General features: G+C 57.5%; 11 protein-coding genes across 11 annotated transcripts; 5 read left to right on the forward strand and 6 right to left on the reverse strand.

Moving 5' to 3' along the window:
- Positions 1 to 673: 673 nt before the first annotated feature.
- On the reverse strand, positions 674 to 1,835 carry GGS23DRAFT_597427 (uncharacterized protein; the record flags this gene model as incomplete). Its single annotated transcript, XM_051518624.1, has 3 exons — positions 674 to 772; positions 1,145 to 1,287; positions 1,424 to 1,835. 3 exons carry the CDS (start codon positions 1,833 to 1,835, stop codon positions 674 to 676), a joined length of 654 nt encoding a protein of 217 aa, XP_051371343.1.
- Positions 1,836 to 2,229: 394 nt separating this feature from the next.
- GGS23DRAFT_571077 (uncharacterized protein) lies at positions 2,230 to 3,470 on the reverse strand. The gene is made up of 2 exons (XM_051516552.1): positions 2,711 to 3,470; positions 2,230 to 2,613 (listed from the first exon to the last, which is right to left on the reverse strand). The coding sequence occupies exons 1-2, from the start codon at positions 2,785 to 2,787 to the stop codon at positions 2,412 to 2,414; spliced, it is 279 nt and encodes a 92-aa protein (XP_051371344.1). The 5' UTR covers positions 2,788 to 3,470; the 3' UTR covers positions 2,230 to 2,411.
- A 1,324-nt stretch (positions 3,471 to 4,794) lies between these two features.
- On the forward strand, positions 4,795 to 6,373 carry GGS23DRAFT_85367 (thioesterase-like superfamily-domain-containing protein). Its single transcript, XM_051521343.1, has 3 exons — positions 4,795 to 4,933; positions 5,004 to 5,211; positions 5,304 to 6,373. The coding sequence occupies exons 2-3, from the start codon at positions 5,118 to 5,120 to the stop codon at positions 6,140 to 6,142; spliced, it is 933 nt and encodes a 310-aa protein (XP_051371345.1). The 5' UTR covers positions 4,795 to 4,933; positions 5,004 to 5,117; the 3' UTR covers positions 6,143 to 6,373.
- Positions 6,374 to 6,742: 369 nt separating this feature from the next.
- On the forward strand, positions 6,743 to 8,732 carry GGS23DRAFT_85377 (sphingoid long chain base kinase 4). Its single transcript, XM_051521344.1, has 3 exons — positions 6,743 to 6,967; positions 7,047 to 8,122; positions 8,193 to 8,732. Exons 1-3 carry the CDS (start codon positions 6,847 to 6,849, stop codon positions 8,541 to 8,543), a joined length of 1,548 nt encoding a protein of 515 aa, XP_051371346.1. The 5' UTR covers positions 6,743 to 6,846; the 3' UTR covers positions 8,544 to 8,732.
- Positions 8,733 to 8,819: 87 nt separating this feature from the next.
- Positions 8,820 to 10,177, reverse strand: GGS23DRAFT_85381 (uncharacterized protein). Its single transcript, XM_051521345.1, has 2 exons — positions 9,895 to 10,177; positions 8,820 to 9,787 (listed from the first exon to the last, which is right to left on the reverse strand). Exons 1-2 carry the CDS (start codon positions 9,944 to 9,946, stop codon positions 8,922 to 8,924), a joined length of 918 nt encoding a protein of 305 aa, XP_051371347.1. The 5' UTR covers positions 9,947 to 10,177; the 3' UTR covers positions 8,820 to 8,921.
- Positions 10,178 to 10,429: 252 nt separating this feature from the next.
- Positions 10,430 to 11,950, reverse strand: GGS23DRAFT_610352 (uncharacterized protein). The gene has a single exon (XM_051520327.1). The coding sequence runs from the start codon at positions 11,745 to 11,747 to the stop codon at positions 10,743 to 10,745; it is 1,005 nt and encodes a 334-aa protein (XP_051371348.1). The 5' UTR covers positions 11,748 to 11,950; the 3' UTR covers positions 10,430 to 10,742.
- A 493-nt stretch (positions 11,951 to 12,443) lies between these two features.
- Positions 12,444 to 14,059, reverse strand: GGS23DRAFT_85397 (uncharacterized protein). The gene is made up of 3 exons (XM_051521346.1): positions 13,089 to 14,059; positions 12,852 to 13,010; positions 12,444 to 12,749 (listed from the first exon to the last, which is right to left on the reverse strand). Exons 1-3 carry the CDS (start codon positions 13,464 to 13,466, stop codon positions 12,621 to 12,623), a joined length of 666 nt encoding a protein of 221 aa, XP_051371349.1. The 5' UTR covers positions 13,467 to 14,059; the 3' UTR covers positions 12,444 to 12,620.
- Positions 14,060 to 15,193: 1,134 nt separating this feature from the next.
- On the forward strand, positions 15,194 to 18,841 carry GGS23DRAFT_597433 (uncharacterized protein; the record flags this gene model as incomplete). Its single annotated transcript, XM_051518625.1, has 4 exons — positions 15,194 to 15,238; positions 15,345 to 16,273; positions 17,786 to 18,653; positions 18,719 to 18,841. The coding sequence occupies 4 exons, from the start codon at positions 15,194 to 15,196 to the stop codon at positions 18,839 to 18,841; spliced, it is 1,965 nt and encodes a 654-aa protein (XP_051371350.1).
- Positions 18,842 to 19,531: 690 nt separating this feature from the next.
- Positions 19,532 to 21,109, forward strand: GGS23DRAFT_571095 (Aristolochene synthase). Its single transcript, XM_051516553.1, has 2 exons — positions 19,532 to 20,585; positions 20,641 to 21,109. The coding sequence occupies exons 1-2, from the start codon at positions 20,017 to 20,019 to the stop codon at positions 20,972 to 20,974; spliced, it is 903 nt and encodes a 300-aa protein (XP_051371351.1). The 5' UTR covers positions 19,532 to 20,016; the 3' UTR covers positions 20,975 to 21,109.
- Positions 21,110 to 23,343: 2,234 nt separating this feature from the next.
- On the forward strand, positions 23,344 to 25,416 carry GGS23DRAFT_605545 (drug resistance protein; the record flags this gene model as incomplete). Its single annotated transcript, XM_051519771.1, has 5 exons — positions 23,344 to 23,550; positions 23,642 to 23,905; positions 23,994 to 24,084; positions 24,178 to 25,259; positions 25,378 to 25,416. 5 exons carry the CDS (start codon positions 23,344 to 23,346, stop codon positions 25,414 to 25,416), a joined length of 1,683 nt encoding a protein of 560 aa, XP_051371352.1.
- A 352-nt stretch (positions 25,417 to 25,768) lies between these two features.
- Positions 25,769 to 26,902, reverse strand: GGS23DRAFT_85501 (uncharacterized protein). Its single transcript, XM_051521347.1, has 2 exons — positions 26,510 to 26,902; positions 25,769 to 26,398 (listed from the first exon to the last, which is right to left on the reverse strand). The coding sequence occupies exons 1-2, from the start codon at positions 26,784 to 26,786 to the stop codon at positions 25,803 to 25,805; spliced, it is 873 nt and encodes a 290-aa protein (XP_051371353.1). The 5' UTR covers positions 26,787 to 26,902; the 3' UTR covers positions 25,769 to 25,802.
- Positions 26,903 to 27,333: the final 431 nt, after the last annotated feature.

Below are 27,333 nucleotides of genomic sequence, written 5' to 3' on the forward strand. Positions count from 1 at the left end.
GCTCCCGTATCTCCAGTCGATCATACACGAAGCAACCCGCTCTTCAACCTTCCCTAGAGCTATCTGCGGAATTCGCACTGTAATGGGAACATTGGTGAAAACCACGTGTCGCTCTTGTTAGGCTTCGGAAAAGACTCGTCAGCTAGCACAGCCTAATAATACTGACCAACGACTCTACCGCAGTCACCCGACACGACGCCTCTTTGGATAGTCCTACAGGTGAAACCTTAAGTCCGCGTACACCGAAATATTCTAGAAAAAAGGAGGGGGGGGAACGGGAGGTAAATACCTATCATTCCCTACCTACCTTCCGGACCGGTACCGGGGAACCCCTATCAAGTTCAGGACTTGTAGGCATCTTGCTGCACCTGAATGCACCCCTTTCAGTCCTATCGCGGCAGCATACTTGCATCTTCAGTACCATTCCCGGCAATATCTCTACCGAGTTCCCTTGACTTGAATTGTAATTTTCTCTTTACCGCGTTTTTCTACCTTTATTGTACCTACCGATTCGGCTTACAGCCGTCTCCGCCCTCTTCCTTTTCCCAGATCTCGACGTACCTAGGTATGTCTAACCTTGTCTCCCTACTTAGGTACGCACGTAACCCTTCCTCCTTATCATCTCCCATTTCTTTCTTTCCCTCTCCCGCCCTGAGCGGCATGCCCCCCCGGCTCAGATGTAGTCATCGACGGCGTAGTCGCTGGGACGCGGGCCGACTTCGCCGCCCGCGGGGCGCGGCACGGCGCGGTCGCGGACGAAGCGCCGCACCGGCTCGTAGGCGCGGCAGGTGTGCGCGCGCGCCCCGCCCACACGAACGGCATCACCCCCACGTCCGCCGTGCACATCACAGGCTAGCGAGCCGGTTGGGGGGCGAAGGGATATGGGGGCTTCGCAGTGGGAAGGATAAAGAGAGAAGGGGGGGCGTGCCGACGTACAACCGCTGGTAGCACTCCATCGTCGCGGAGAGATCCTCGCGCTCTGCCTCGCTCGTGTAGGTAGTTAAAATTAAAGTGGCAGTACCGCCTGAGCAAATTCTTCGAGAGCGCGCCACCGTTACGCCATGGTTAGCGATTAAGGTCTCCTTACGCCATATTACCGGAGAGAAAGGGTGTGAGCAGCAGCCGTCTCTGCTATCGCACGTACCAGGCAGTGCAGTTGGTGTGTCGCTTCCAGGATCACCAGGTACCCGACGAGGCCCTTCTCCGCGTTGTCAAAGTACGCATGCTTCGTCGGGTCGATATCCGAGGCTGAGGTCTCCTCCTTCGGCACCAGGACCAGGCCCGCGTCTGGTTGGCAGGCAGCTGTTAACTACCGTTCTTACACGTCTCATGACGCCTGCGGGGGTGTTTTCTTTCGTTCTTTCTTTTCCCCTCTCAAAGCTCGAGCCCCTAAAATTTCCAAGCAGGGGTTGGTGCTACGTACGGATTTGCGTCAGCTCCGGCCAGGCGGCCTCTGTCTCGGGCGACTCGTGCCCCCGGTAGATACTGTGCTCGCGGTCGTAGAATGGCGTGCTAATCCACGTGGGCTGGGCCTCGGGCGGAAGACCGCGCAGGATCGGTGCCGCCCCTATCGGGGGCTCCGCTACGCTCTGGCTACAGGCGTCGCAGCCGCCGCTCGAGCGGTGGACGGGTCGGTACGTCGTGAGTATACTAATCGCGTTGCTACATACGACGGAGAGAGCGAGTACGATTGTCCATCGCGTCGCGCTCCAGACTCTCCGCCTCGGAACCGACGACACCTCAGGGCCGGACGACTCGTTGTCGGCGAGGAGAGGCCTAGCTGCCGTCGACGACGACTCGTCTTTGCCTTCCGCGTAGTCGGATGATATCGCCATACGCTCGGCATAGGTTCCCTCTGGTGTACTCGGGGAGGGGTAAGACGTAGGAATCTAGGTGACTTGGCGAAGAAGGGTTCGGTTTGGGGGAATAGGCCACCGATCCATCCATCTAAGCAAGTGTGACATTCGAGGGGACGTGCATGAGTATGGAGGTAGTCCTCTCGGTGACATGAGGGGACCGAAGCACCACGTAGGCGAGGACAAAATCTTCCGAATCCCGTTTCACCCCCTCATGACTGGCTCTATACTCCAGGAGGGTCAATCTCTTCATACGTTGTAGAGCAGGGAGGAAGATCCGCGCGATGATAACCCTGACTGCATCTGTACGGAGCCAATAGGGGAAGGCCATCGAGGAGGCCGATAAGCTGGCTTGGGTTCCTCATGCCTGGTTATGTAAATTAGATACCGTCCGAATCGCATCATCTGACTAACGGTTGCCATGTGTTTCTCATGTGGCCGCCGAGCCTTGGGGTTGGCTCACGTTGCATGCATAGATTGACAGGGGATCTACGTAGGCTGGATCGAAGAATGTAACGATGGTCCCGGAAATACGGCGACCACAGAGACAACTCGCTACCAAATTGTCCTCTTGCACTTGTAGAAGCCCAACTCCACCCATGTCTTGTCATCTCCCCCCTCGCAACCCTCCGATAGCTGGTCAGCGCAATGTTGTGCGTGATGGGCGCTGAAGGTCTTGGTGTCTAGGAATTCCTTTCTATCCTCCATCCCATGCCAGAGCTTCCTCCACTGGTATAAGCAATGCTCGCCGTGAATCCTAGATGCCCAGAATGTTAGTGTCTAATATAATGGCGAGACTTTTGGGAATGTGTGAGGAACGAAGGAAAAAGGGGGGGCGTGTGTGTGTAGCTCACCTCTTCGTCCAAATCTTAGCGTGTTTCCCTTGCCACAGCTCTTCCACGGATACCGGCTGTGTAGTTCTCATCGACATACCACGGCCTGTCGTCGAGGACGGGGTATTTATCTATAAGCTCTTAGAAGACGCAACGAGCGGGAAACCATCCGTATTAGAAGTTAGGCTCCATAAGGCATCCGTGAGCCGCGGCGCCGACGCTGGAGCAGCCGCAGCGATTCCATTACTCCTCTTTAACCTCTTCGGCAAGCCTTTTCTGCGATATTCCGGGGTTAGCTAGCTAGAGAACTAGGAAGATGATAATGCCCGTCAAGGCCCCCGCGATAAAGGGCCAAAACTTAGGAAGAATAATGTCTTTTCGAGGCCAAGTTACAGTCTTCGAATCTCCAAGCCAGTTGTATTTAATGCCCTAAAAACGCTCCGCGATCTTTTATCCGGAAGCCACTACTACAGGGATAGTTCTTAGACAAGCGAAGGTTTATAATCCGAAGTCTGTGGCCGACGGGATTTATTTCCTCGTAAATGATCAGAAAGCAATGCGTTGAGGAACCGGGAAACCATTGCCTTGCTAGCGACGAAATGATGAGCGATAGACAGGTGGGTACATCTACTCCACGCCACCAACGCTTGCTCCATGCGTTCGAGAGGGGGTTGCGAGCCCAGATAGGAAGCTGAGGAGGAGGGAGATAGATAAAATGAATCCTCCCCGGAGTTATTGGACTGCCAGCGTGTCAGACACCACCGGGAATCCACAGTGATACGGGCGGATGGTGAATAAGAAAGATGACGCTGCTGATGGAGAAATACCGCCAGTCTATATACCCGGCCAAACTACTCGGGCTACATCTCATTCTCAGACACGTCTAGCCCTCTTCGGCTTCAAGCATCATTACGAGCTAGACACTCCACCAGCAACCAAAAAATGCAGTACTCTGTGATCCTCGCTCCCGCTCCCGCTCCAGACCCTATGCCCGTGCCGGCTCCCGCACCCGCTGAATATAAGTTTTCAAACCGTATTGGCTTTGGAATTCATTTCGAGTCGATTGCTTATCGATGGCTCCAGACATTTACGGTATATTTGCGGCCAAGGACGAAGGTAAAACGGTTGAAAAGAAGTAGGCCATGGCTATGAACACGGGAGCCGCCGCTCGCCGGAACAGCAGCTTGGTCCGGGCTGTAGCTCGGGAGGACGCAGTATTTCACTTATAGAAGCTATGCTGTGATACTGGGATTGTGAATTTCTATAGGGTTATATCGCCTAAACACTCATGATGGGAATTCCCGAGGAAGTGTGTTTCACGAGAAGCGTATAACATCAAAGTAGAGCCTAACACGCACGCACAGGCGGTGACTTAAGTCTATTATGCTCTCGATATCGAAACGAACCCAAGACGGGAAGTATAATACGGCGCTAACTAGCCCAAATATTATGGGAGATTCACGGGACTTTATACGACTTTATACTTTACGTAAGTGACGGTCGATCGACTCCCTATACCCTCCTATAATCATCAAAGGCAAATTGCATACCTATTGATTCTAGTTTTCTTCTTCATAACAAGACCTGATTCCGGTAGGAGAGGCTCGTCGTTCCCTGAGCATTGGGTACCCCGGAGCCAAGAAATTTAGTGGTTTGCCGCACAAACTTGGCTTCCCCCCCCCCCGCCGAGGAGTCCAAGGAGAGTCAGTATGGGGATACCAAGACGCCCAGGCTTGGAAATCTGTCGCGTTTGATACGGAATCTCGCGAGTCACGTGAGCTAAGAACAGGTTCCTTCCCAGTGATCACAGGTTGGGGCAATTCTCGTTGTAGCGTTGGTAACCTATCATGAAATAATATTGATGAAAGTTGATATTCATTACTGAGACTTTTTTGGGGTATTGAACGGCGACTTCGTTGTTGAGAATTGGTGGGTGCGATGGGTCGATAGAGTCGCTCGGTCCGCGTCGCTTGACGGTATTGTCCCTCATTCCTGTTATTCCCCTACGCATGCCCGAATGCGCTTTAGATTCGTATTCAGAATCGATGCATCGCAGGCCTCTGTAGAGACCGCGATAATCACAGGGAATACGCCCCTAGGTATAGGGCAATACCGAGGTCTGTCACCTGCATGTCGCACATACCTGGGTATGAGTGTACACATATAAATGTATACCCCCCTGATGGAATGGAGTACGGGTGGATGTATGCATGTCTTGGTATCTGACATATAGAGCCTAGGTAGGTAGGTAGCCTTGTCGTACGGGGGTACTTGAATTCCTCCAACTCCGACTACGTGCTGAGGAGGTGCGCAGATGCGATTTTATAGGTATACATATAGAGACATTTCGCAGACTCGCGTGGACTCGTGGGCCGTGGAAAATTCGCATTGTCCTCTGCAGACTTGAAGGTGACCGGCCACACTGAGGATGGTACCGACGCTTGCCGAGGCCACGGCGGTCAGGGCTATAGATTCGCATACCTACGCTGTTGATTTCGATCCGGAATGGTGCGTGGGCTCAGGTGCGTAAATGCTACACCACCAATATCACACGTCTCTCTTTCTTCTTTCTCCATCGAGCCGCAGATCTAACGAGCAGCTCGCCGTTACGCAGTCCCCCACGGCGGCATGGTGACATCAGCCATCCTGAGCGCCACTACGACGCACTTCCGCACGACGCTCGCCGCGCAGAACCAGCCGCATACGATCTCGCTGCACGTCGACTTTCTGCGGCGCACGCAGGGTGGGCCGGCGACGCTGACCATCCGCGAAGTTAAGCTCGGCCGCCAGACGTCCATCGTCCACGTGGCGCTGTCGCAGAACGGTCGCGACGAGGTGGTCGCCCACGCCACACACTCCAACATGGACGTCGAGAGTGGGCTGAGCCTGCATACTGGTTGGTCGCTGCACCCGCCGCCGCCGCCGCTGCCGGCCGACTTCGCCACGCTCGCTACGACCGGAGCGTCGGGCGACGCGAACTGGGTTGAGGAGACGAGCCGGCCTTTCGCCGAATCCCGCAAGGTGTGCAACCGCGTGCGCACGTTTCTGCCGCGCGGCGGGCAGGTCATGCCGGGCATCGTAGACGAGTGGCTGCGGCTCGAGTCTGGCGACAAGTTCACAAACGAGAGCCTGGGCCTAGCGTCGGACATGTTCCCGTCGGTCATCACGGATCTATGGGGCTGCGGGTTGAATGGCAAGGAGGGCGACGCGCCGCCTTTCTGGCACCCCACGGTGCTGCTCAACTTGGACATCAAGAGGCTGCTGCCACCCGGGGGCGCGGAGTGGCTGTTCGTGCGAGTGCGGCCCAAATGCCTGCGGAACGGGCGGATGGATCTCGAGGTGGTCATCTTGGACCAGGCTGGCGAGGTGCTCGCCCTCAGCCACCACGTCGTCCTCGTCGTGAGCCCGGAGCGGAATCTGGCGGCCCGGCGAGTGGGCCAGAATAAGATCTGAGACGTGCCTTACCGGTTGGACCCATTGGTGACCTGCTCGCCATCTTGTCGAGGAATCGGGAGCGAGGGCGCCAGACGGTGAAGAGTTGGGAAGAGTGAGGGTCTCCAGTTTTACCTGAAGGGGGAGAGGGAGATTTCATACCCGTACTCACACGTGTACTCATATGCATCATAATACAGTCATATGCATAATAATACAGGTAGGTATCCCCCAATGCAATACTTCCTCGTATGATTGACCTCGACCTGCCTGGTTACATTGGATACTACGTAGTAGGTAGAAACAGGGGCGCTAGCAACGAACCGAGGCTTCTACCCGCCTACTAGCTTGTGCAAGGGCATAAAGCCAGGATTGTCCAATCAGAGGACGAGTCTTCAGGGGGTACGGGTGTACATACGACAGCTACGCGCTTACTGGATAGGTGCATCTCTACCAGCGCGCCTTGACCGTGGTTTTTTTTTTCTAGAGAACTTCGCATTTTATGTCCCACCACCATCCTCTCTCTCTCTTTTTCACAATCAACATGCCGTTATGTTTTCCGCAAAGGCCCATGCCATAATTTCATAATATTTCGTATTCCCTTCATACCGCTTTTCGCTGGTTGCCTTTTCCCTTTCTGTCTCTCTTGCCCGCCTCTCGTTTCTGTAGCTTTCCTTCCTGTCGCTCACTGGGTCTTGTCCCATCTCGAGAACCCATCAACCATCATGGCTGAAGCCCCCGCTGTCGATGTTGCTGCCCCGGCTCTCCCGCCAGCCGCCGAAAATGTCCTTGTATTCGGCAGAGGCGTGTCCCTCGCTCTAAACGACGAGACCCTGATCGTAAGAGGTGTGTGACGGAGTAACCTGTCTGCCTTTCTGCTTCCACATCGCCTGAAACTAACCTGCCCGTCTTCGCGCTCTTCTAGACAGGGTCGTGGCTCGGTATCACCGGACCAAGTTTTGTGGCATCGCCGTCGGCGCCGAGCCTAATCAGCTCCTGATTCCTCTGTACACTGTGCTCTGGGCCGAAGTTGCCGACGACTCGCTGGTCGTCGACTATGCCTATGAGTCGCCTGCGAGACACATCCGCACCGGGAAGCTCACCTACCCCCTGGGCGAGCTCTCTCCCGACGCGACACGCACCTGGGCCGAATCTCTACTGGAGCAGGCATACGGCACGGCCCAACGCTGCAAGCGGGCCAAGGTACTCATCAACCCGCATGCGGGGCCAGGGGGTGCCGACAAGATTTGGAAGGATCAAGTGAAGCCGTTGTTCGAGGCTGCGCGTATGCCGCTGGACGTCGTGTGCACCCAGGCCCCGGGCGAAGCAATCGGCATCTGCGAGGGTCTCGACATTGACGCCTTTGACATCGTGGTCCCTTGCTCCGGAGACGGGTTGCCGCACGAGTGTATTAACGGCCTAGGGAAGCGTCCCGACGCACGCAAGGCCTTGCGCCAGGTAGCTATCGCGCACATACCGTGCGGGAGCGGTAACGCCATGAGCTGTAACCTAAACAGCACGCATCTGGCGGGCTTCGCCGCTATAGCTATTATCAAGGGCGTGAGGACGCCTCTGGACCTCATGAGTATCACGCAAGGGTCGACGCGGACTCTCAGCTTCCTAAGCCAGTCGGTAGGCATCATCGCCGAGTGCGACCTCGGCACCGAGAACCTGCGCTGGTTGGGTGCGGCACGCTTTAATGTCGGCTTGGCAATGCGTATCTTTAGTAAGAAGGTATACCCGTGCGATATATCCATGAAGGTCGTCATCCCCGCGAAGGAGGACATCAAAGCCCACTACAGACGCGAGCGAGCCGAGAGGCACTATACGACGAGGAGGGAGAACAACGCGGGGGCGGAGTCTCTGGGAGAGTCCACGCAGGATGAGACGGATGCCGGGGATGGGCTACCGCCCCTGCAGTTCGGGACCATCAATGATAAGATTCCCGGCGACTGGGAGACGGCGTCCCACGACAAGCTCGGAAATTTCTACTGCGGAAATGTAAGGACGCCACACCACTGCGACTTGCGCTACTGTTTGTTGACAAAAGATCTTTGCTAACACACCTCAGATGGCATGGATGGCGCCCGATGCCAACTTCTTTACCGCCGCCTGCCCCAACGACGGACTTATGGACGTGGTGTTCAATAATGGTGACATATCCGCTAGCGAGTATCTGAAGCTGCTGAGCTCGGTAGAGCACGGGAAACTGATAGACATGCCCCACGTGTCATATCGGAAGGTCGCGGCGTACCGCTTCACCCCGCGCAATCAGGAGCGCGGCTACATCAGTATCGACGGCGAGCATTTCCCCTTCGAACCCTTCCAGGTCGAGGTTCACCAGGGGCTAGGGACGGTGATATCGAAGCAGGGGATATACGAGCAGTCCGGGCCCCCGGGCTGGGAGACGGCGGGTGTATGAGTACGAAGAGGACGAGTATGGGCCCGGAGATGGGGACAGTCGTCGTAATCGAACGGGCCACGAAGTAGACGATGAATTGCATAGATACCCATATAGACGAAGCGGAGACGCAGGCTCGCGGCCCTGTAGAATAGGTACAGCATTCGCTGTAGCGTACTTGGGTATATTTAGCATTCCACAGCGTCCTTGAGCTTAGGTAGCGTTCTGTTCCTGTGCTTTTACCTCGTCTAGAGAAAGGGGTCTAAAACCACTTAATTTTAATACCGGATATCATATCTATCCACCCATCCCAACGCCAGACACCTGTGGCTGATAAAACATCAAAAGACTCGACGTGGCAATTCAAGAACGTCCCCTCCATCGACCCATTAGCGCCGCTTAATCCTCAAACCCGTCCCAACTCTCCCCGCCATTGCTCGCCTCGCCGGCCTCGACCATGCCTACGTCGCCGTCGCGGGCTTCTCGCCTGTTCCACGGCAGCCGGTCGTCGGCGAGCGAGTCCTGGGCGCGGCGGCGCACGGGCTTGCACGCGGAGCGGGTGTGGACCTCGACGAGGCGCCGCAGGCCGTCGACGAACTCGGCCCTCCCGTCGTCGTCGTCGGCGTCGGCGTCGGCGTCGGTATCATCGTCTTGGCGGGCGGCGGGGTGCAGCAGCCCGAGCCGCTCCACCTCGTCGACCCAAATGTCGAGGACGTGCAGGCGCAGGCCGACGGGGACGCGCGCGAGGTCGCCGGCGGCGTCGAGGGGCCACTCGGCGAGGAGCCGGAGCGTGGCGGCGGCGCGGGGGCCGGCCCAGGGCCGCGGCCGCGGCCGCGGCTGCTGCTGCTGCTTGCGGCGGCTCTTGGCTGGAGGTGGCGGAGGCAGCGGATCAGCGGCCCAGGCGAGGCTCGCGCCGAGCACGCGCCGCACGAGCAGCAGGAACTTCTCCATGCGCAGGACGTCGATGGCGGTCCACTCGCGGGCGAGCGTGGCCCAGAAGGCGCGGAGGAAGGGGGCGACGGCGACGGCGACGGCGTCGTCGTCGTCGGGCGCGTTACCGGCGGCGGCGGTGGGCAGGACGCCGACGAGCGCGGCCAGCTCCGCGCACAGGCTCTGCTGCGGGACCGGCCGGTCGCACATCCACAGGCTGTAGAACAGTCCCTTCCACAGCTTCAAGTGGTCGAGCTCGGTGAGCCGCGCCGCCGTCGCGGGCGCCGCCAGGAAGGTGCGCAGGGTCGAGAGCGCCGAGGTCCGGATCTTGCGGTCTGCGGGCGCTGCGTGGTTAGGACGTCTGAGGAGGGACGGCGGGAGGGGATTACGTGGAGGATAGGCCGGGGGGTGGTAAGTGAGAAGGAGGAGGGGAGAGACGAACCGCTCGACGCGAGGTTCTTTATGAACGGCATGTTCCTCTCGTCGGCCGCCATTGCGAGACGCGAGCGCAGGATGAGGGAGGGGATGTCGAGCAGGGCCGTCGCACGCGCGCAGTCTCGGAGATGCGGGCGTGATAAGTCTTCGCGGCGGGTTTCAGACTGTAGCGTGTAGGATATTGGTGTCGGGGTGTTCGCATCGACTGGCGCCGCGATGGCTGCTCGGAGTGGATGGGAAGCAGCTTCGACGATTCTCAAGATAAAAAAATAATATAAAAAGAATTGTTTAGTTCTATCTACCTATCTTATCGGGGCAGCGAAATATTGAGACACGCCCCTAAGCCTCCTTGGTGGGGTGCGGAACCATGTTGGGTGTCTCCACACTAGCCTTAGGTGTCCACTTTATGCAAGCACGTGTTGCAACTAGCGGGGTCTGTTCATCTCGGACGTGAATATGTACATAAGCCGTCTGTCGTTCATCCACGCAGTCATGTTGTAGCACTGCCCAACTCACGACGACGGCAACTAGGTGTACTATTAGTAGTATTAAATGAGATAGTGTGGCACAGTGGGGCCACGTTTGCGAGTGTTTGAAGTCTACTAGTTGAGCTGGGCTCCGTTTCTGAGCATTAGCAAGAGTTGCTATATCTAGGTAATCTCAACCCGCCCTCGTCTGCTCACACAACTACAGAGGAACTCTCGACTGCTATTCCTCCTTCCCTATCAACCTAACACAGTGCTAAAAGCAGCTAAGAACACCCCTTCCTGGCAACACATTGTATCCGTCGTAACTCATAACTCTAGCCCCCTATCTTGGGATCTCCGTCCACTTGTCTCTCCTCTTGCCTATCGTCTATTTCGGCTGCTCTGCAAACGTAACCCAGACCTCAAACATCTGCCAGACGATGGGCGTGTCGGCGTCGGCGTCGACAAAGGTGGTGACGGCGTCGCCGTCGGCGTCCTGGCCGTGGACGCGCCGCAGGAGCCGGGACTCGACGTCGACGCGGGCGACGAGGTCGCGCCAGGGCGGGGCGGCGGCGGCGTCGCGCCAGAGGTCGCGCCAGGTGCGCGCGTCGTGGCGGTACTTGTGGATGTAGTTGCCGGAGAGGTTGCGGCGCGAGAACGGGCCGGGGGTGAGGCTGCCGACCTGGGCGCCGATGACGAGCGCGGGGCGGGCGGGGTCGCGGCGCAGCAGCCGCAGGCAGCGGTCGGCGGCGCGGCGCTGCTCGTCGAGCGAGAACAGGTGGAAGACGGCGGTGGCGTGCAGGATGGTGACGCGGCCGTCGAGCTCGCGCAGCCGGTCCCCGGCGTCGTCCGCCGCCGCGAGCAGATCCCCCGGGCACAGGAAGCGCCCGCGACCCAGCCGTCCCGCGTCCCCGAACAGCCGGAACCCGAGCTCGACGAGCTCCGGCTCGATGTCGCTCGCCCAGAGCCGCGCCGCGGCCACGCCGTCGTGCGCCAGCCGCCGCAGGTCCTGCCCGAAGCAGGTACCGAGGTCGAGGAACAGCGGGCCCTCACCCTCCTCCTCCTCCTCCTCCGCGCCGACGGCGCGCGGCGCCAGCAGCGGCGCCAGCACGTGCTCCGCGTACCCAAAGTGCGCCGCGAGGTCCAGGTCGAGGAACCGGAAGGTGCCGAGGCACGGGTACGGGAACCGCGCGTAGGCCTCGTCGCGCACGCGCACGATGTGCGCGGCCTGCGCGTCGCGTGGGATTCCGCTGTACGTCGCGAGGAGGTCCGCGAGCGGCTTCGAGAGCGGCCCCGGCGTCGCGGCGAACTCTCCGACGTAGGACGCCAGTCCGTCGACGGTCCCCTCGGAGGCCGGCCTGACTTCTGCTGCTCCTGCTGTTTTCGCTGCCATTATCCTTGCTATCGAGGCGATGAGGGCCGATACCTATCTCGAGGCGAAGGGAAAGGCGGGTAAGTAGATAAGCAGGTCGGATAATGTGAGCTGCGCTGATGGGCGAAGTACGTTCATTAGCCGCAATCACCTTATACCTACCTACATTCCTTATCTTCTGGCCCGACTCGATGATGCAATTGGAGAGTCGGGTGAGGTGAGATTGTGACACTAACTAGATAGCAGCGTCTTAACGTCTTACTCCATGGCACCCCCGTGGATGTAACCCGTAATGTCTAATACGGCTCGGAGTTCTCGGTTGGTGGTATTCCCGGAAACCAACTCCTCTTTAGAAGTGGGTTATACTAGTCTCGATAGCCAATGGCCTAAGTACCCAGGCAAGCAGGACCTGACTGAATTCGAAGAAACGATATATTACGAGGTAGAAAGGATACAGTCCCATCTCTACATAGGTAGCTTAAAGAAAACTGGCAGCGACGACTACGTAGGTTGCTGTATAACAATACTGAGATCGAGCTAGAAATGTAGATATGTGCTGAGAAACCAAATCGTCGGGCTTGGTGGCAGTGGGCTATGAGCACTTGTTCATAATCCTTATTATATCGTGTTCACCGCCACTTGGAGAAGGAACATGTTGCAAGTCGTAATTATCATAGATCCCCTTTGTGACACAAGTATGTATTTATTCTCCTGGGCTTCCCAGGGCTAGACCACAACACACCCCTTCTTTACCGTAAGATGAGAAGTTTCTGAAGGTGTGGAGTCGCAGGACAATACCATCTTCATGGCTTTTGATAGGCACTAGATCTTGTCTGCATCGCCACCGAAAGCACGGCCATCTCGCCCACAAATCAGCATTTGTGTTGGTAGGTGTCAGGAGAGAGAGATGTTGCCGTCATGAGTTGCATAGTCCAGGAAGTGCATGAAGCGGACATTTTTATCCTTGAGTGCCTTGCAATGCTTCTTGTGGTTCTTCTCCGTCCAGGCCTTAGTTTGGCATTCCTTTCCCCCTCAGAGTCAGCTTTTCCTTTTCCCTCGCCGTCATCCGGTGGATCACTATGTGGCCGCTATGGGCAGAATGGAACTTTGGAAGGGTTCACGTACCCTATTGCAGTAGAAGAATAATGTGCACTGCCCACACTTGTTGAGTTGCCCATCGGCCGCCTCGCAGCCGTGACACTTTCGTAGAGTGCCGTTGGCGGGCGTGTATTTGATCAACTCGCTATTCATCTTGAGGACATCCTTGAAATTTAGGGGGATGATCTATGGAGGCCGTTAATAGGCCGACGCCGATAATATCTGCCTTCTGCACCTCCTAGGCATGGGAAACCTGCCACTTACCAAGCATTCATCGGTGCTCTCGACTCTCACGCCGATGGTGCCATCGAGGAACCCGTGGGTGAGGGCGTAGAAGATGGCAATAGTGTTACCGACCTTGAATTGCCTCAGCAGGCGGGGCGTGTCGTCTTCATCGTCTGGGTAGAGGGCTACGACAAAGTCCTCGCCCCGGTAATCTTTGGCCACGATACGAGGACGGATCCGGGTGTCTGCCTGGATTATTTCTCCGAGTAGACACCAATGCTTCCGGTTAACACCTATGCCTGGCACTGAATCTATGAAATATCGATCGTCCCATTCGTGCTCCGCTGGGCAGTCGCGGAATGCGGGGAAGAATTCCCGATCCTCGAAGGACTGAGGTGTGTCCCGGGTGCGAGGCATTGCGAAGTGGTAACGGACGCAGGGCAGCGTCCCTACGATCTGCGCAAGTGGCGGCAACGGTGAGTGATAATGAGGAAGAGCTGTCGAGTACTACCTGACTGCGAGGCGGATAGCTGGTTACGCAGGTATCAGCTCGTGTGATATGAGACGGGGACGGCGAGAGGGAGTGGCCTGAGCACAGTGGATCTTTATGGTGCTGCGGAGAGCGGAGTAGACGTGCAACAATAGCCTAGGCTTGCCGATGGAGATAATAGAGGAAAGGAGGCCGTCCCCTTAGAGTGCGTAAGAGAGTCGGTCCGGTTTTAAGCTAAAGAGACGCCCAACTTGCAAGTCGATGTTACGATCTACTAATTCTATTGGTACCGAAGAAGGGAAGTAACTTAGTTTGGCTTGGTTTGGCTTGGTTTGAAAGTAACATCAAAGAATAAGTTCTCTGATCGTAGGACTCAGAGTTCACACTTCACAATCTTCTGAAGTCGGATAAGGTGATTTTAAAGAGCGAGCTGTGTACCTATTAGGTTAACAACTGAAGAACTTAAGGAGTGACTATATGCAGAGGGGAATTGTCCCTATATATACCCCTTCTTCCTTATGAGGGCCGCAGCTCCCCTTCTGGTCCGCAGGCGGCCCCTGTGGCCGTAGGTGAAACACACTAGGTATATCTCTACAGTCAGGACGTGGTTACACCTACGAAGGTAGCATTGCACGTGACTATTCTTCCCCTCTTTTGGGCGTACCTAGGTAGGGGTTTTGGTACGGGTACGCCGGGTAGTGTTGATCCCTAACATTAGGCTTGGTTTGAAGGTCACAGTAAGGAATAAGTCCGCTGATCGTAGGACCCAGTGCCCACACTTCATTATCTCCCTTAGAGCCGGATGAGGCGACTCTAAAGAGTGAACTGTGTATTAGATTGATAACTGAGCAACAAGAGACTATTTTAGAAGGATGGGGCTTCTATCCCTTATAGACATCATTTTTGGTTAGGTCTCCGAACTGTGTTAGGAGAGTATTTATAGGTTAAGTGACCGCCCAAGGACCTGTCTGTGTATGTTAGCTGGCCTATACCTACCTATAGGGACCTACGCGGTCGGGAGACACCTTTCTTATTTGGTCTCAGCTCCCTTCCTTAATTCGGGTAACCATTTATCCGGTGTTGTCTATCTCCTCCGTTGGCCCCTTCTGATCCAGCCGTTCGCAACAGTCGACGGCGAGTTACATAAACGCGTATATTGGCGGACAGTTACAAATAAACGTCAGGACTGCCGCTCGTAACAAACTCCGCTGTAAGGACTCTTACAATAGGTAGGTGGTTTGGATGTTTAGAAAGTAGAGACTACTCCACCTATGTTAGATTATCTCAGAATATATTTGGACGAAAAACCATGAACTGTTTATGCCGTATACACACAAGTATATACATCTAGTTAACATCTGCGTGTCTACATGAAGGGTATGTTACAGGATGAGTTAATATGTGTATAACGGGGGTTTGCAGTTAAACAGTTTAGCCAGAGGATACGAGAAACCCGCCGCTAGCTTTAGTGGATCCGGGACGCGTCCAGTCGCGTCGACGGTTCCTTGTCGCTAACCCATATCTACCCGTTGGCAACGTCATCGCAGAGGCCTCAACACCGCGAGCTACCTGACCTGATGCTCCAGATACTCAATTTGCGGTGACAATTTCCGTTGCATCCGGCAAGGAAGGACGAAGCACAACGAGCGGAGAGATGGAGGAGGCCACGCGACAGCACTTTTTTCACCACAGCGAACCGGTTAGCCACCCCTTGTGCCCGCCACGATACCTCTACGTGCTCTGCTACGCACCGACGCTGCTGATGTGTGCTACCTATGCTAACGGCCGGGCGCTGATCGCCATAGGGCCACATTAGAGAGAAGCAGAACTGCCATTTCTGCCAGATCCGTGCCTTCGCAACCCATGCTCGCTTTCCCGTCACCATCGTCAACACCGAAGATGAAGCCGTGCTCGACCCTCACTTCCGATTCGTCGAACATTCCGTGCTGGGCAAGGGTGTGGAACCAACTAGGAGAGAGTTCCTTACCGGCTGCGAGTGTGTCGACGGAGAGGATTGCCAGTACAGCACCTGCAATTGCCTGCAGGACGTCGGCGACAGCTCCGACGAGGACGAGAACTCCGACCCCACCTACGCCGAGCGCGGTCGCAAGAAGACCTACGCCTACCACTCGCACGGCGCCAAGGCCGGCCGGCTGCGTTCGGGGATACTCACGTCGCGCCACCCCATCTACGAGTGCCACGAGAGCTGCGCGTGCGGCCCGGACTGCCCAAACCGGGTGGTGGAGCGGGGCCGCAAGGTGCCGCTGCAGATCTTCCGGACGACGAACCGCGGGTGGGGCGTCAGGAGCACGGCGGACATCAAGAAGGGCCAGTTCGTCGACAAGTACATGGGGGAGATCATCACGGCGGAGGAGGCGAACCGGCGGCGGGCCCAGTCGCACATCGCCCAGCGCAAGGACGTGTACCTGTTCGCGCTCGACAAGTTCTCGGACCCGGACTCGTTCGACGAGCGGCTGCGCGGCGCGCCGCTCGAGGTGGACGGCGAGTTCATGTCGGGGCCGACGCGGTTCGTCAACCACTCGTGCGAGCCGAACCTGCGCATCTTCGCCCGCGTCGGCGACCACGCCGACAAGCACATACACGACCTGGCCCTGTTCGCAGTCCGGGACGTGCCCAAGGGGGAGGAGCTGACGTTCGACTACGTCGACGGAATCGACGACTCGGAGAAGGACGCGCTCGACCCGGAGAAGCGGAAAGACATGACGCGTTGCCTGTGCGGCAGCAAGTCCTGCCGGGGGTATCTGTGGTGATGTCTTACGCGAAGAGAGAACCAGGCATATAGATATGCGTGTGCGGGCCACGTCGGGGCACGAAGGCCGTTACGCCCACTATTCGGTGCTACGAGGCAATGTGTGACGCCTGCCTATGTAGAGAGCCCACCGCACACGGTTGAGAGAGCGCCTACGCATCGAGGGTAGGCGTAGGACGGGTGGATGGGTGGGATGGGTTGATGGGCGGTATACGCCCGGTGCTTGGGCCGGGTGGCATCGAACCAATCCATACTTTGTACGTAACTACGTGAGGTCCTAAATACCTCCCCCTACCCCCTACCCCCATACCAGCAAGGGGACTCATAACCAGGTTCCCCGATAGCAGCAGGAGATTCCCCGATTGGCCCGGCCCGGACTGGCCATGCTCGCCCTGTGCGGCCTGCTTACGCGGTTCGCTGCTACGCGTCACCCCGAGCCGGGGCGGGAAGGGAATACGATGCAAAACAGGGTGGCATGTGAAGACGTTGCGTTAACTGAATACTACTCTAGCTACCCAGGAACGTGTGAGGATAGCTAGGAGCAGCTTGGCGGCCGTGGTCGAGGTTCTGTGTAGGGGGTACCTGTATGGGAGGTAGAGGTACCTGATGGAGGATTGGGTACGCTGGTACTTTCGAGGTTAAGAGGAGGTACCTCTAACTTTGCCAGCCCCACCCACTAAAACACCCGGTTCCATTCGTTCAGTTTGGGTACGGGGTAACCTGCCCCACCGATAGGTATGTACAGGTACGCCCGCACGCTCCCACGCGGCCGGCGCCACGCCTAGGGCTTCCCGCCAGTGGTCGCCGACGTAGCATCGCACACACGCGTACCGGTACATGCCGCGGTATGTCCATGCGCAGTATCTAACCAAGTACCTACATAAGTACTGGGTACGTCCCCGCCTCCCATCTGGATCCCATCTGGCATTCCCATCGACCCCCCATCATTCGTCGCCTCAGCCTCATCTCGCTGCTCTCCTCCCACTTCCTACCCTCCATCTAGCCCACTTCGACACGCACAAATCGGCATCGCCAGACAGCCAAACCCACCGCCCTGAGACACGCCGGAAAGGCAGCAGAACAGCCGTCCCGGTCTCCCTTGCTCCGCTTAATGGCCGCAGCAGGCAAATAGAAGGAGAGCGATCGCCAGGGCCGAGCATACCTACGACTTTTTTCGTCAACGATGCGCTGAACACCTCCCGTCGACGCTGGATGGTGTGTCCAATCACTTCCTTGGAGTTGGCCCCGATCTTCTCCCTCACAGTGCAAAAAAGAAGAAGAAAAAAAAAACAATGGTATAGTCCCGAAAAATACACCAACCATTCCCACTCTACTTCTTTCCCCTCTCGTCTTCCTCCCCCCAGCCACTCCCCCTCTCTCCCCGGACTTGCCACTAACCAGTGAGTGTTTCCCTCCGATGTAGGGCTGTTGCTTCTCGCGGCCGGCTGGCCCCAATGCCCCATACCCGGGGGGCAGCGCGGCCTCGCCCTCGGCGCGAGCCATCAACTCGCCGCCGCCACCCTTGGCCACACCCCATCAGCATCCCTCTGGCAACGGCACCGACGATAGTGCGCCTCCCTCGCGGGGCATGACCCGTTCCCACCTGCCTTCTCACTCGCACTCGCACCGCCACCACCACCATGCCCCCCTGTCTCAGCACATAGACAAGCCCTTGCGCCGGCACGAGTGGGTCGCGCGCGACCGCCTCTGGACTCGTGCCCAGCTCGACACGGAGCGTGCCGACTTCTTCGATACCAGGGTCACCGGCCGCCCCGAGGTGTGGCAGGTGCTACATGCCGCGCTGGAGGTCATGTGGGAGGCCGACGCGAGGCGTACTACCGACGTAGCTCCCGGAACGGAAATCGGGGGCGACGACGACGGCGCCGGCGGACTAGCTACGGCACAGAGCATACTTAAGGCCGCCGAGGTGACGCTGCCGACAGGCGACCTATCGAACGGCGTATACGACTCGTTAGGTAACTACTACGCCCTGCCCGAGTGGATCGTCAGCGACCCCGTGAACGTGCCCGAGGAGAGGGTCGGTGTGCAGGAGCACCAGGAACCGAAGAGGAAGCCGAAGGAGAGGCACAGCCATGGCGACGACGACGGTACCGCCGGGAAGGACGACGAAGATATGACCGATGAGGAGGACACTGCTGGTGAGGAACTGGACGAGGACGAGGCGATACGACGGAGAGAAGAGAAGGGCAAGGCGGTCGCCGACGTCCGGGACATGGTCAAGGTGCGCGCACGACTGAGCGATAACCTGCCGGATGTGATCATCAGCGTCACCCCCGAGGAAAGCGTGAGGAGCGTCGCCAGGAAGGTTATCGAGGAGTCCGGGGTAAGTTTAACTACCGACATCGCCAAAGGTGTCAGCAGTGAGCGTCCGGTCTAACAATAACTTAGTTGCCGTCAACCAAGCGCGTCCGCATAGCCTATATGGGCAAGATTCTGAAAGAGAACACGTCGCTGCAGGGCCAGGGCTGGAAGAATGGCCACGTGGTGAACGCACTGGTGTTCAACCGGTAGCAAGACTACCCACCGTCACCGTCGCCAACATCTCAACATCTATCACATTGCATACGACAACGGGAATTACCAGTCCCCACGCTATGCGCGAAACCTCAATTGCATATGGCCGATCGCGAGCCAGAACAGTATGGCTTCGCGAGGCCGGTCCCATCTTACTGTTTACCCTCCTATATAATGACCCCCTGTATATTCCCACACTCGATGCGAAGCGACAGCATTTCTCGCCGTTTCCACGGATTATCCTCCGTCGGTACCTTTGCCTCGTGCTTTTTTTTGTTATTCCTAATATCGGATCCTGGACACAATACCCCCATTTCGTCTTATTTCTTTTTCTCGGCCACTCGTCACGGATCTGCTACGAGACAGACTGGAGTTGGTGCGGTTGCGGTTGGTTGGTGCGAGACTTTTCGCCGGCCTAGTACTAGGGCAACATAACTCGGCGTCCTCGGACGCGAATGATTCGCCCGTGCTCTGTTGGAGTATCTGACGAAAGCAAGGAGCAAGGAGGACGAGAGAAAGGGGAGAGTCACCGAGAAGGGGATTTGGCTGCTATCAGGAAATGAGCCCCGGGTCAGATCGGGTCGGATTGCGGCTCAACGATATATCTGATGGCAGATGTAGGACGGCTCTATGTACCTACTGCGCTATGCTATGCTATAATATACCGGACTTATACTTCCCCGAACCCCGAGCATGGAAGCTCTGTTAAACATTAAGTAGGTATGTTGTGCAGCGTAAGTATATGTCTTCATGCCATCCCGTAGTGTTTTACCCCAGCTGACATCAACCAAGGACGTTTACTGGTAGTTAACTATGTCAGCAGTCTGACCGAAAACAGGGTTATACAAAGGACGATAGACTTGCCTTTCGCTAAGGCCTCTCTCTTTTTCTCTTATAGCCACTTATAACTCACGAGGCCATTGTCCCCGAAAGGCAGTGGAGCGGAGAGCAAAAGCGCCTCGATTTACTGTCATCGCCGATGGCGAGCGTATAGCGGTATCTGCAACACGCCGAAGACATGCATATTAGCATTAGCTAGCCCAAGACACGGATATGAATTCCGGCAGTCTCTCCTCCTGCCTATAAATTTTCGGAGAAATCAGCACGTCCACCCCTTTTCTACCTCTTTCCATCTCAAAGCACTCCCTCATAAAGTCAAGTCTGAATACGCTATGAAGTCTCTAGAACCGTCGGTGCTTTCCCAGTGCCACCCTCGGGCCGACGAGGTGGTCCGAGACGTGCAAGACTTCTTTCTTGAGCACTGGGATTTCCCCGACGAGAAGAGCCGCGGGAAATTCGCCGCCGAAGGGGTCGCGCGAATGTGCTGCATCACCTACCCCAAGGCAAGGGACGACCGGATCGAACTCGTGTGCAAACTGATCACGCTCTTGTTCCTTACGGACGGTGAGTTGAGCCCACCAGCCTTGGATGCAGAAGAGACGCGCTATGCTCACCGCAACAACCCAGGTATCCTCGACTATAAGTCGTTTAGAGACGGCGCCGCCTTTAACCTGAGGTTGATGTCTCTCTTCCGCGGTGACGCGCGCCCGGACCGCTCCCTCCCCGTCGAGTCCATCGCCTACGACGTGATGGAAAGCATGCAAGCCTGCGACCGCGTGTTACCGGATGATCTGCTCGAGCCCACTGCCCAGTTCTTGCAGTCGCAGACAGACGAAGTAAGGGCCCAGACGACCAGTCTCCGCCAGTACTTGTCGTATAGAATGATAGACTGCGGACACTAGTAAGCTCTCAACCCGGATAATATTCCTCTTCTCCTTCTCACACCACGCTGGCAGCCTCCTCACCTCGCTCATGCGTTTCAGCATGGGTCTCCATGTCACGCCGGCCGAGAGCCCCGCGGCTCTGGAGGCAGAAACCATCTGTGGATACCATATAAGCGTAGTCCATGACATTTGGAGCTTCGAGAAGGAAGTCCGCTGTGCACAGCACAGCCATGCAGAGGGGGCAACGCCGTGCAACGCCGTGTCAGTCCAGACATCCCTGCCGCCGAGTGCTTGCAAGAGAGTACTTTCTCACATCTGCCGGGAGTGGGAGGAGAGACATCGTGATTTGACTTCCGAGTTTCTGCAAGGCGGGAGGAGCTCACCGGACATGCCAGCTTACGTTTAGGGCCTCGGGGATATCATGAGTGGCAGTATGACGTTTATCAAGAGTTCAAGTCGATATGGGGGAGTTAACCCGTAAAGGCAAATGGTTACTAAAGAGCTACGGCTCTCTAGACTTGCGCATGGGTAGTCTTTGGTGGTCAGAAATACAAGGAGACTATTGCATGCCGTTAACTGCTAAATATAAAATACTCACTTACCTGTCCCCATTAGCCTCTCGTATGATCGCCCGAATAGAAACTCCGCGTAGACAGCGAGCCGAGCCTTAGTATGTTCCTATAACTAGAAACGTTTCCGATGTGACATGAGATGGCCAAAGAAGCTAATATGACAATTGACAACGCTGCCGGAAGTGATGTTGGGGCTGTGCTACGGTAAGATCGCCGAGGACAGACAACTCTGCGGTGTTCTTGGGTAGATAAGATCCCTCTCTACCTCAGTGCCGCCATAACTTCGCGAACATGTTACTAAAGAGAGATAGGAAACACTCTCCGGTCCCGCCCCGACGTCCTGCGAGGAACTCGTATGTAGAGGGAGCTAGGTAGCGGCTGCGTATTGAGACAAAACCCCCAACCTAACTCTTACACCCCCAAAGGCTGAAAAGGGGCATCCCGTCTAACAAACTGTAGGCAAGCCTATCCACCTACCTACCTACAATGCCACACCTATCCGCCCCTTATTGCTACAAAAGGCAGCGCCACCACCCAGTCGTCTTGAGGGCGATTGATGCACTGCTGTGACTCTCATAGCTCGATACCACCAGGCCACGGGGCACCGCACGGCCACAGGGTACCGCATGGCCCTGTATACCTACCTATACACCACGTCTCCAACACACTCCCAGCACCCACACCACCATTTCGCCTTGCCGCGAGCCACAGGCGCGCGCGAGAGAGCTCAACCCGGGGCCTTTCTGCCGTCTCGGGCGTCTCCGCGATCCGCGACTCGGCTCCGGCCGGCCGGCCGGCCGGCGCCCTGGCTCGGCTCGCGAAGCCTCAGAGCGTGGCGAGTCCTAGGGCCGCTCGATTCATGCGCACACAGTCCACATGGGCCTCCGCCGGCAGTCCGGCCCCAGCGCCACCGGGCCGGCTTTTCTTTAACCGGGCGGGCGGGCGGGGGAGGGGAAGGCTGACTGCGGCCGGGTTTGGGAATTTGCCGCGCGAATTCCCGTCTCGGCCCCAGGCACGGAAAGAGTCTTACTCGGTTCCTCAACTCGCTACATGTTATACCAAGACCTTAGAGAATGCCTGCGAATGAAAGAGTTGCGGGTGCTCCTGATGAATAATAGGCGCTAAATTGAGCCTGAGTAGTGGTTGTGGAAACTATTTAACTGATCTATATATTTACGCTTCTCTTAACTTTACAAATAGACAGAAGAGTTGACTAGGTCTTTTGCTGGCGACGACGAACGACTATGTCCGTTTGTTTTACCGCTTTAACTCCCCATAGTAGCTATCAAGAAGAGAACCTCGTCAAATTCCGGCCAGTCTCCACGCTTGTATACGTGCTCGGAATATACACTCGGAATATACATAGAGAGCGAGAATATGTACATAATAAAAGCCAAGACCCCTTGCCAACCGGTGTAGACGGACGGTTTTCCTGACAGCGTTAGACGTTGAACCCTACGGCCCCTCCCATGAAAAATATTGTTAACGGCGGCTTGGCATCGCGCGATCTAATGCCGGGCGCCCAGCCGACCCGTGCAAACTGTTAGCCGATGATAGGCAGGGCAGGGTCCATGAATCGCATAGTTTTGCCGCCTCCATCACCGGGCCACCAAAACCGCTACCGGTTTTCGGAATGGGCGGTCTTTTATCTTCCCTCGCCTGTCTCAAGGGATCTCGCCCCTCCCCTGATGAGGGGACCTATTCGTCACCGGTGGTAGTGGTGATTGGCCCAGAAATGGGACATATTTGCATGGCCGGTGGACGGTGGGGGTTGAAGCTTGGGTAACTTTGGCCACTGGCTGGTCTCAAGTGAAGCTCGTCATCCAGCCCCCTCTCCCTTACTCTCTCCCGCTGAGATTGTCTCGTCTCTCTGCTTCCCTCCAACGGAACCTACCCGTCTCCACATAGTACATGGCTACCTATGTATATGGCATGTCCGGGGGCCGTAATGCCGCGCAGTATAGACTAAGCGCGCGTATGAGAAATATCGAATAAATACCTACCCGCCTGCCTGCCTGCCTGCCGACCCAAGACGACGTCCCATCCCCGTCTCGGCAAGGAACGCCGCGCGGAGCCTCCCAACAACAATTCGGCGCATGCTGGACTGCTGACGTGTCGTGGTTTCCATCCATACCGCTGTCGTCCCAGGATGGCCGAAGAAAAATCGCACCACCACCCCAGCGTCGGCGTCGCGAGCGGCACCATGGCCCCCCGCGAGACAGGAGCGGGTGACGAGGAGTCCCAACGAGACGTCGAGGTCGGCCAAGTGCTCGGCGAGCCGCCTCCGCCCCCGGACCAGGGCGCCGACGGCAGAGACGAGAGTGACGAGGATGACAAGCCGACGCTGCCCTTCTCCAAGGCGAGATGCATCGCCCTGGTCGCGACGGTCACGGGCGCCAGCTTCCTGAACGTACGTCGCCACACGCTCAGCACTTTTCCCGCTCCCGGGCGCCGATGTCGCCGCCGCTATCGCTCACCCCTAGCTAACAGACAGAGAACAGATCCTCTCGATCCAGTCGGTCGTCATCATCCTGCCCATGATCGGCCAGGACCTCGGGATCCCGGACAGCAGCCTGCAGTGGGTCGTGTCGTCGTACGCGCTCACCTTCGGCTGCTTCCTGCTCCTGTGGGGCCGCATCGCCGACATCTACGGCAAGCGCCTCATCTTCATCCTCGGCAGTGCCTTCGTCGCCGCCACCATGATCGCCAACCCCTTCATCCCCAACGAGATCGGGTTCAACCTGTTCCGCGGCCTCCAGGGACTAGTAAGCGCCACATTTGTCCCAGACCCAGGGGAGGAGGGAGGGTCGTATCGTACTGCGCCGTGTGTATGCTCATGAATCGTGTGTTTAGGGCGCTGCCGCCAACGTGCCCACCGCCATCGGCATCCTCGGGGTCACGTTCCCGCCCAGCAAGGCCAAGAACTACGCCTTTAGCGCCTATGGTTTGTAGCCTCCCCCCCCGCCCCCCTCCTTCTCGGGCGCGCTGTTGACTGCCCGCTGCGTGTCTTGGGCCGTCTGCTAACCGCGAGAGACAGCCGCTGGCGCCCCCCTTGGCAGCGTCTTCGGGAATTTGATCGGCGGGTTCATCGCCTCGTTCGCGAACTGGCGTTGGGTCTTCGGGGCGACGGGCGGGCTCGCCGTCGCCGTCACCGTCGCCGGCATCTTCGTCATCCCGCCACCGCCGCACCGAGAGGACGAGAGGGCCCCCAGCGGCGGCATCTCAGTGCTGAAGACGGTGGACTGGGCCGGCGGGGTGCTTGTGACGGTGGCGATCCTCGCGCTGCTGTTCGCGCTCACCGAGGGCAACGCCGTCGGCTGGGACACCGTCTGGATCTACCTGCTACTCGTGATCGCGGGCCTGCTGCTCGCCGCGTTCGTCGCGTGGCAGTGGTACCAGGAGACGCACACGACGCGGCGGCCGCTCGTCAAGGTGTCCGTGTTCCGCAGCGCGCGCTTCAGCGCGGCGATGCTCGCCATGGTGCTCTTCTTCGCCGCCTTCAACGACCTGCTCGTCTCCGCTACCTTCTTCTTCCAGGACTTCCAGGGCCTCGACCCGCTGCAGACCACGCTGCGCTTCGTGCCCACCGGCGTCTGCGGCATCGCTACCGCCTTCGTCGTCAGCCACCTCATCTCGCGCGTCCCCGCCTGGCTCCTCCTCCTCTTCGGCAGCCTCAGCGTCGCCGCCGCCTGCCTGCTCTTCGCCATCCCCATCCCCGCCGACACCTCCTACTTCGCCTTCGGCCTGCCCGCCTTCATCCTCGCCGTCATCGGTGCCGACATCACCTGGCCTTGCCTCACCCTCTTCACCTCGCAGTCGCTGCCGCGCGAGGACCAGGCGCTCGGCGGCGCCCTCGTCAACGCCATGGGCCAGATCGGCCGCGCCGTCGGGCTAGCCATCACCACGGCGATCCAGACCGCCATCATGGCCCGCGACCGCGGCGTGGAAGTCGAGCACGTCGGCCGCATCCTCGCCTGGGAACCCGCCTCTCTCGCCGGCCTACGCGCCGGCCAGTGGTTCAACGTCGGCCTCGCCCTATGCTGTGCCGTCGTCGTCGCTATCTACTTCCGCGGCACCGGAATCATCGGCAAGATCGAGAAACGGACACCGTCGTCCCCAGTGCTGACGGCCCCGACGCCTCCTGAGCCTGACCGTGACGGGAAGGGGGAAGGGGATGTGGGTAGGTGAGATTCTGGGCTACTCGTGTATATATATCTACTGCTGCCACGCACGCAAGCGCTTACGTGTGATCGAGGTCACCTGGGTTCCCGTTTAAAGCAATACGATTTCTTCCACCCTAAGTCGTGTAATAAGATGCTCAAGCGGATGTTTTGGCGTCGCGCCACCCACCCCTAGCTTAGCCGGCACCTATATGTATCCCATCTACACGGCGCGGTGCCCAATATGACAATGATAGCGCTACATGTCGCTCGGAAATATTTCGTCATCACTATCGACGGAGGCCCTTTCGTCTAGAGGTACCTACGGTGTCGGTATTTGTCGTCGACGCAGTTCATCTACCCCCCATGTGAGAGTCGGCGAAAAAGACCCTGGTGTATTCAATAAGCATCGGGGCATTATTACGTGTGGATAGCTCTCTCCATCTGTCGATATATGCCGGTTTCATGGACAGGTAGCCAACCGGGTACGATGAGAAGCTGGCTACCAGTCATTCCCCTTCTCAGCGGGCCAGAGCAACCACGAAAAGACGACGATCATCTTCATGCCAGCGGCGACCCATAGGACGCCCGCAGTGCCGACGGGGCTGCGGGCGAGAAGGCCTCCGAGGACAGCACCAATGAGGAGCAGTAGGGGCGCCGCGACGCGGCGGTTGCGTTCGGGATTTTTGGGGGAGAGGAGCTCGGCGTCGGAGAAGAGGTCACAGTATATGCTGGTGAGGACGACACTCGTAAGGGCGTTGTACTTGAGGGCACGGCTCGCGACAGCCTGTCCGCAGCTCTGAAAGGCGACGAGCGCGATGGGCACGAGGACAGTCCAGTCGATAGCCTCCCTCCTCGTCGCGCTGTCAGTCTGGGGCCCGAAGGTGAGAATGGCAGCGGCGGCGGTTATGAAGATGGCCTGGGCGACGAAGGAGGCGCAAAGAACCCAGCGCCGTTTGGGCGACGAGGTGGGCACGCGGTGCAGGGCGCTGAAGAAGACGGAGCCGACGCAGAAGCAGCCCAGCGACGTCCCCGACTTGATCCAACGCGTCGACTCGTGTGGCGCAGCGAGGCCGAGGCCGAAGTACACGGTGTTCCCTACATGGCAAATGACACTCAGCGATCACTTCTAAACGTGGGGGGTACGGGCCGTTCTGCGTCCCTATATTACAGGCCAGGCAGATCAAGGAGGTGGGTAGGTATACTAACCTGTCTGCATGGATACGAAGGATCCCCAGGTGGATATCGACGCGCTGTCGAGCAGGCCGGTGATAATGTAACAGGCCAGCAGGATCAAGTCGGCCCAGTCGCGCCGCACGTCGGCCATCATGTTGGACCGCCACTTCTCCAGCCGGGAGGGCACCCAGATACCGCTCCTTCTAGTCTGCAGTAACGGCTGCACGTCGCCATCGTCGCCGTCGACGCCCGGGGCCGGCTGCGAGTTGCTGGACAAGGTGCCGTACCCAGTGATCGGCGATTGCGACATCGTGGGTTGATTCGCCTCGGCCACGGCACGCAGTCGACTTGCTCTCCCTGTCTCCTTTTCCCGGTAGGTACCTTGGCTATGTTCGTCTATGCGAATCGCTCCGGCGGGAGAATCCAATGGCAGACGGACAGACACACAACGGGAGATAGGAAAGGAGGCAAGGGAAAGAGGAGAAAAGCAAGGGAGGACAAGTAGGATAAAAGACGGTGCCCTCGCATATATTTATATATCTTTATATCCGTATATCGAGAAATGTAGGTACCGTACCTGCCTCTATGAGTATATCTCCGTCATCGAGGAGGGATCGCGCTGAATTGAGGTCGTTCTCTCAGGTACCTCCTGAGGTACCTGCGCAGGTTAAGGCGTACCTGTATATACTACGCTATGCTGCAGTAAAATCCGCAAAGGTACCTAAACCGTCGAGGAATCCACGGCGGGGCTCTTGGTGATTCGCTGGAATCGAGGGCGACTTTATAGGAGGTACCTAGGTACCTAGCCTAACCCGCTAATCCATCAGGTACACGAAGCATACTTCGGTATAAAAGTA

Source organism: Durotheca rogersii (genome assembly GCF_024521655.1).
Source record: "Durotheca rogersii strain YMJ 92031201 chromosome Unknown GGS23scaffold_12, whole genome shotgun sequence".
Taxonomy (NCBI): Eukaryota; Fungi; Ascomycota; class Sordariomycetes; order Xylariales; family Xylariaceae; genus Durotheca; species Durotheca rogersii.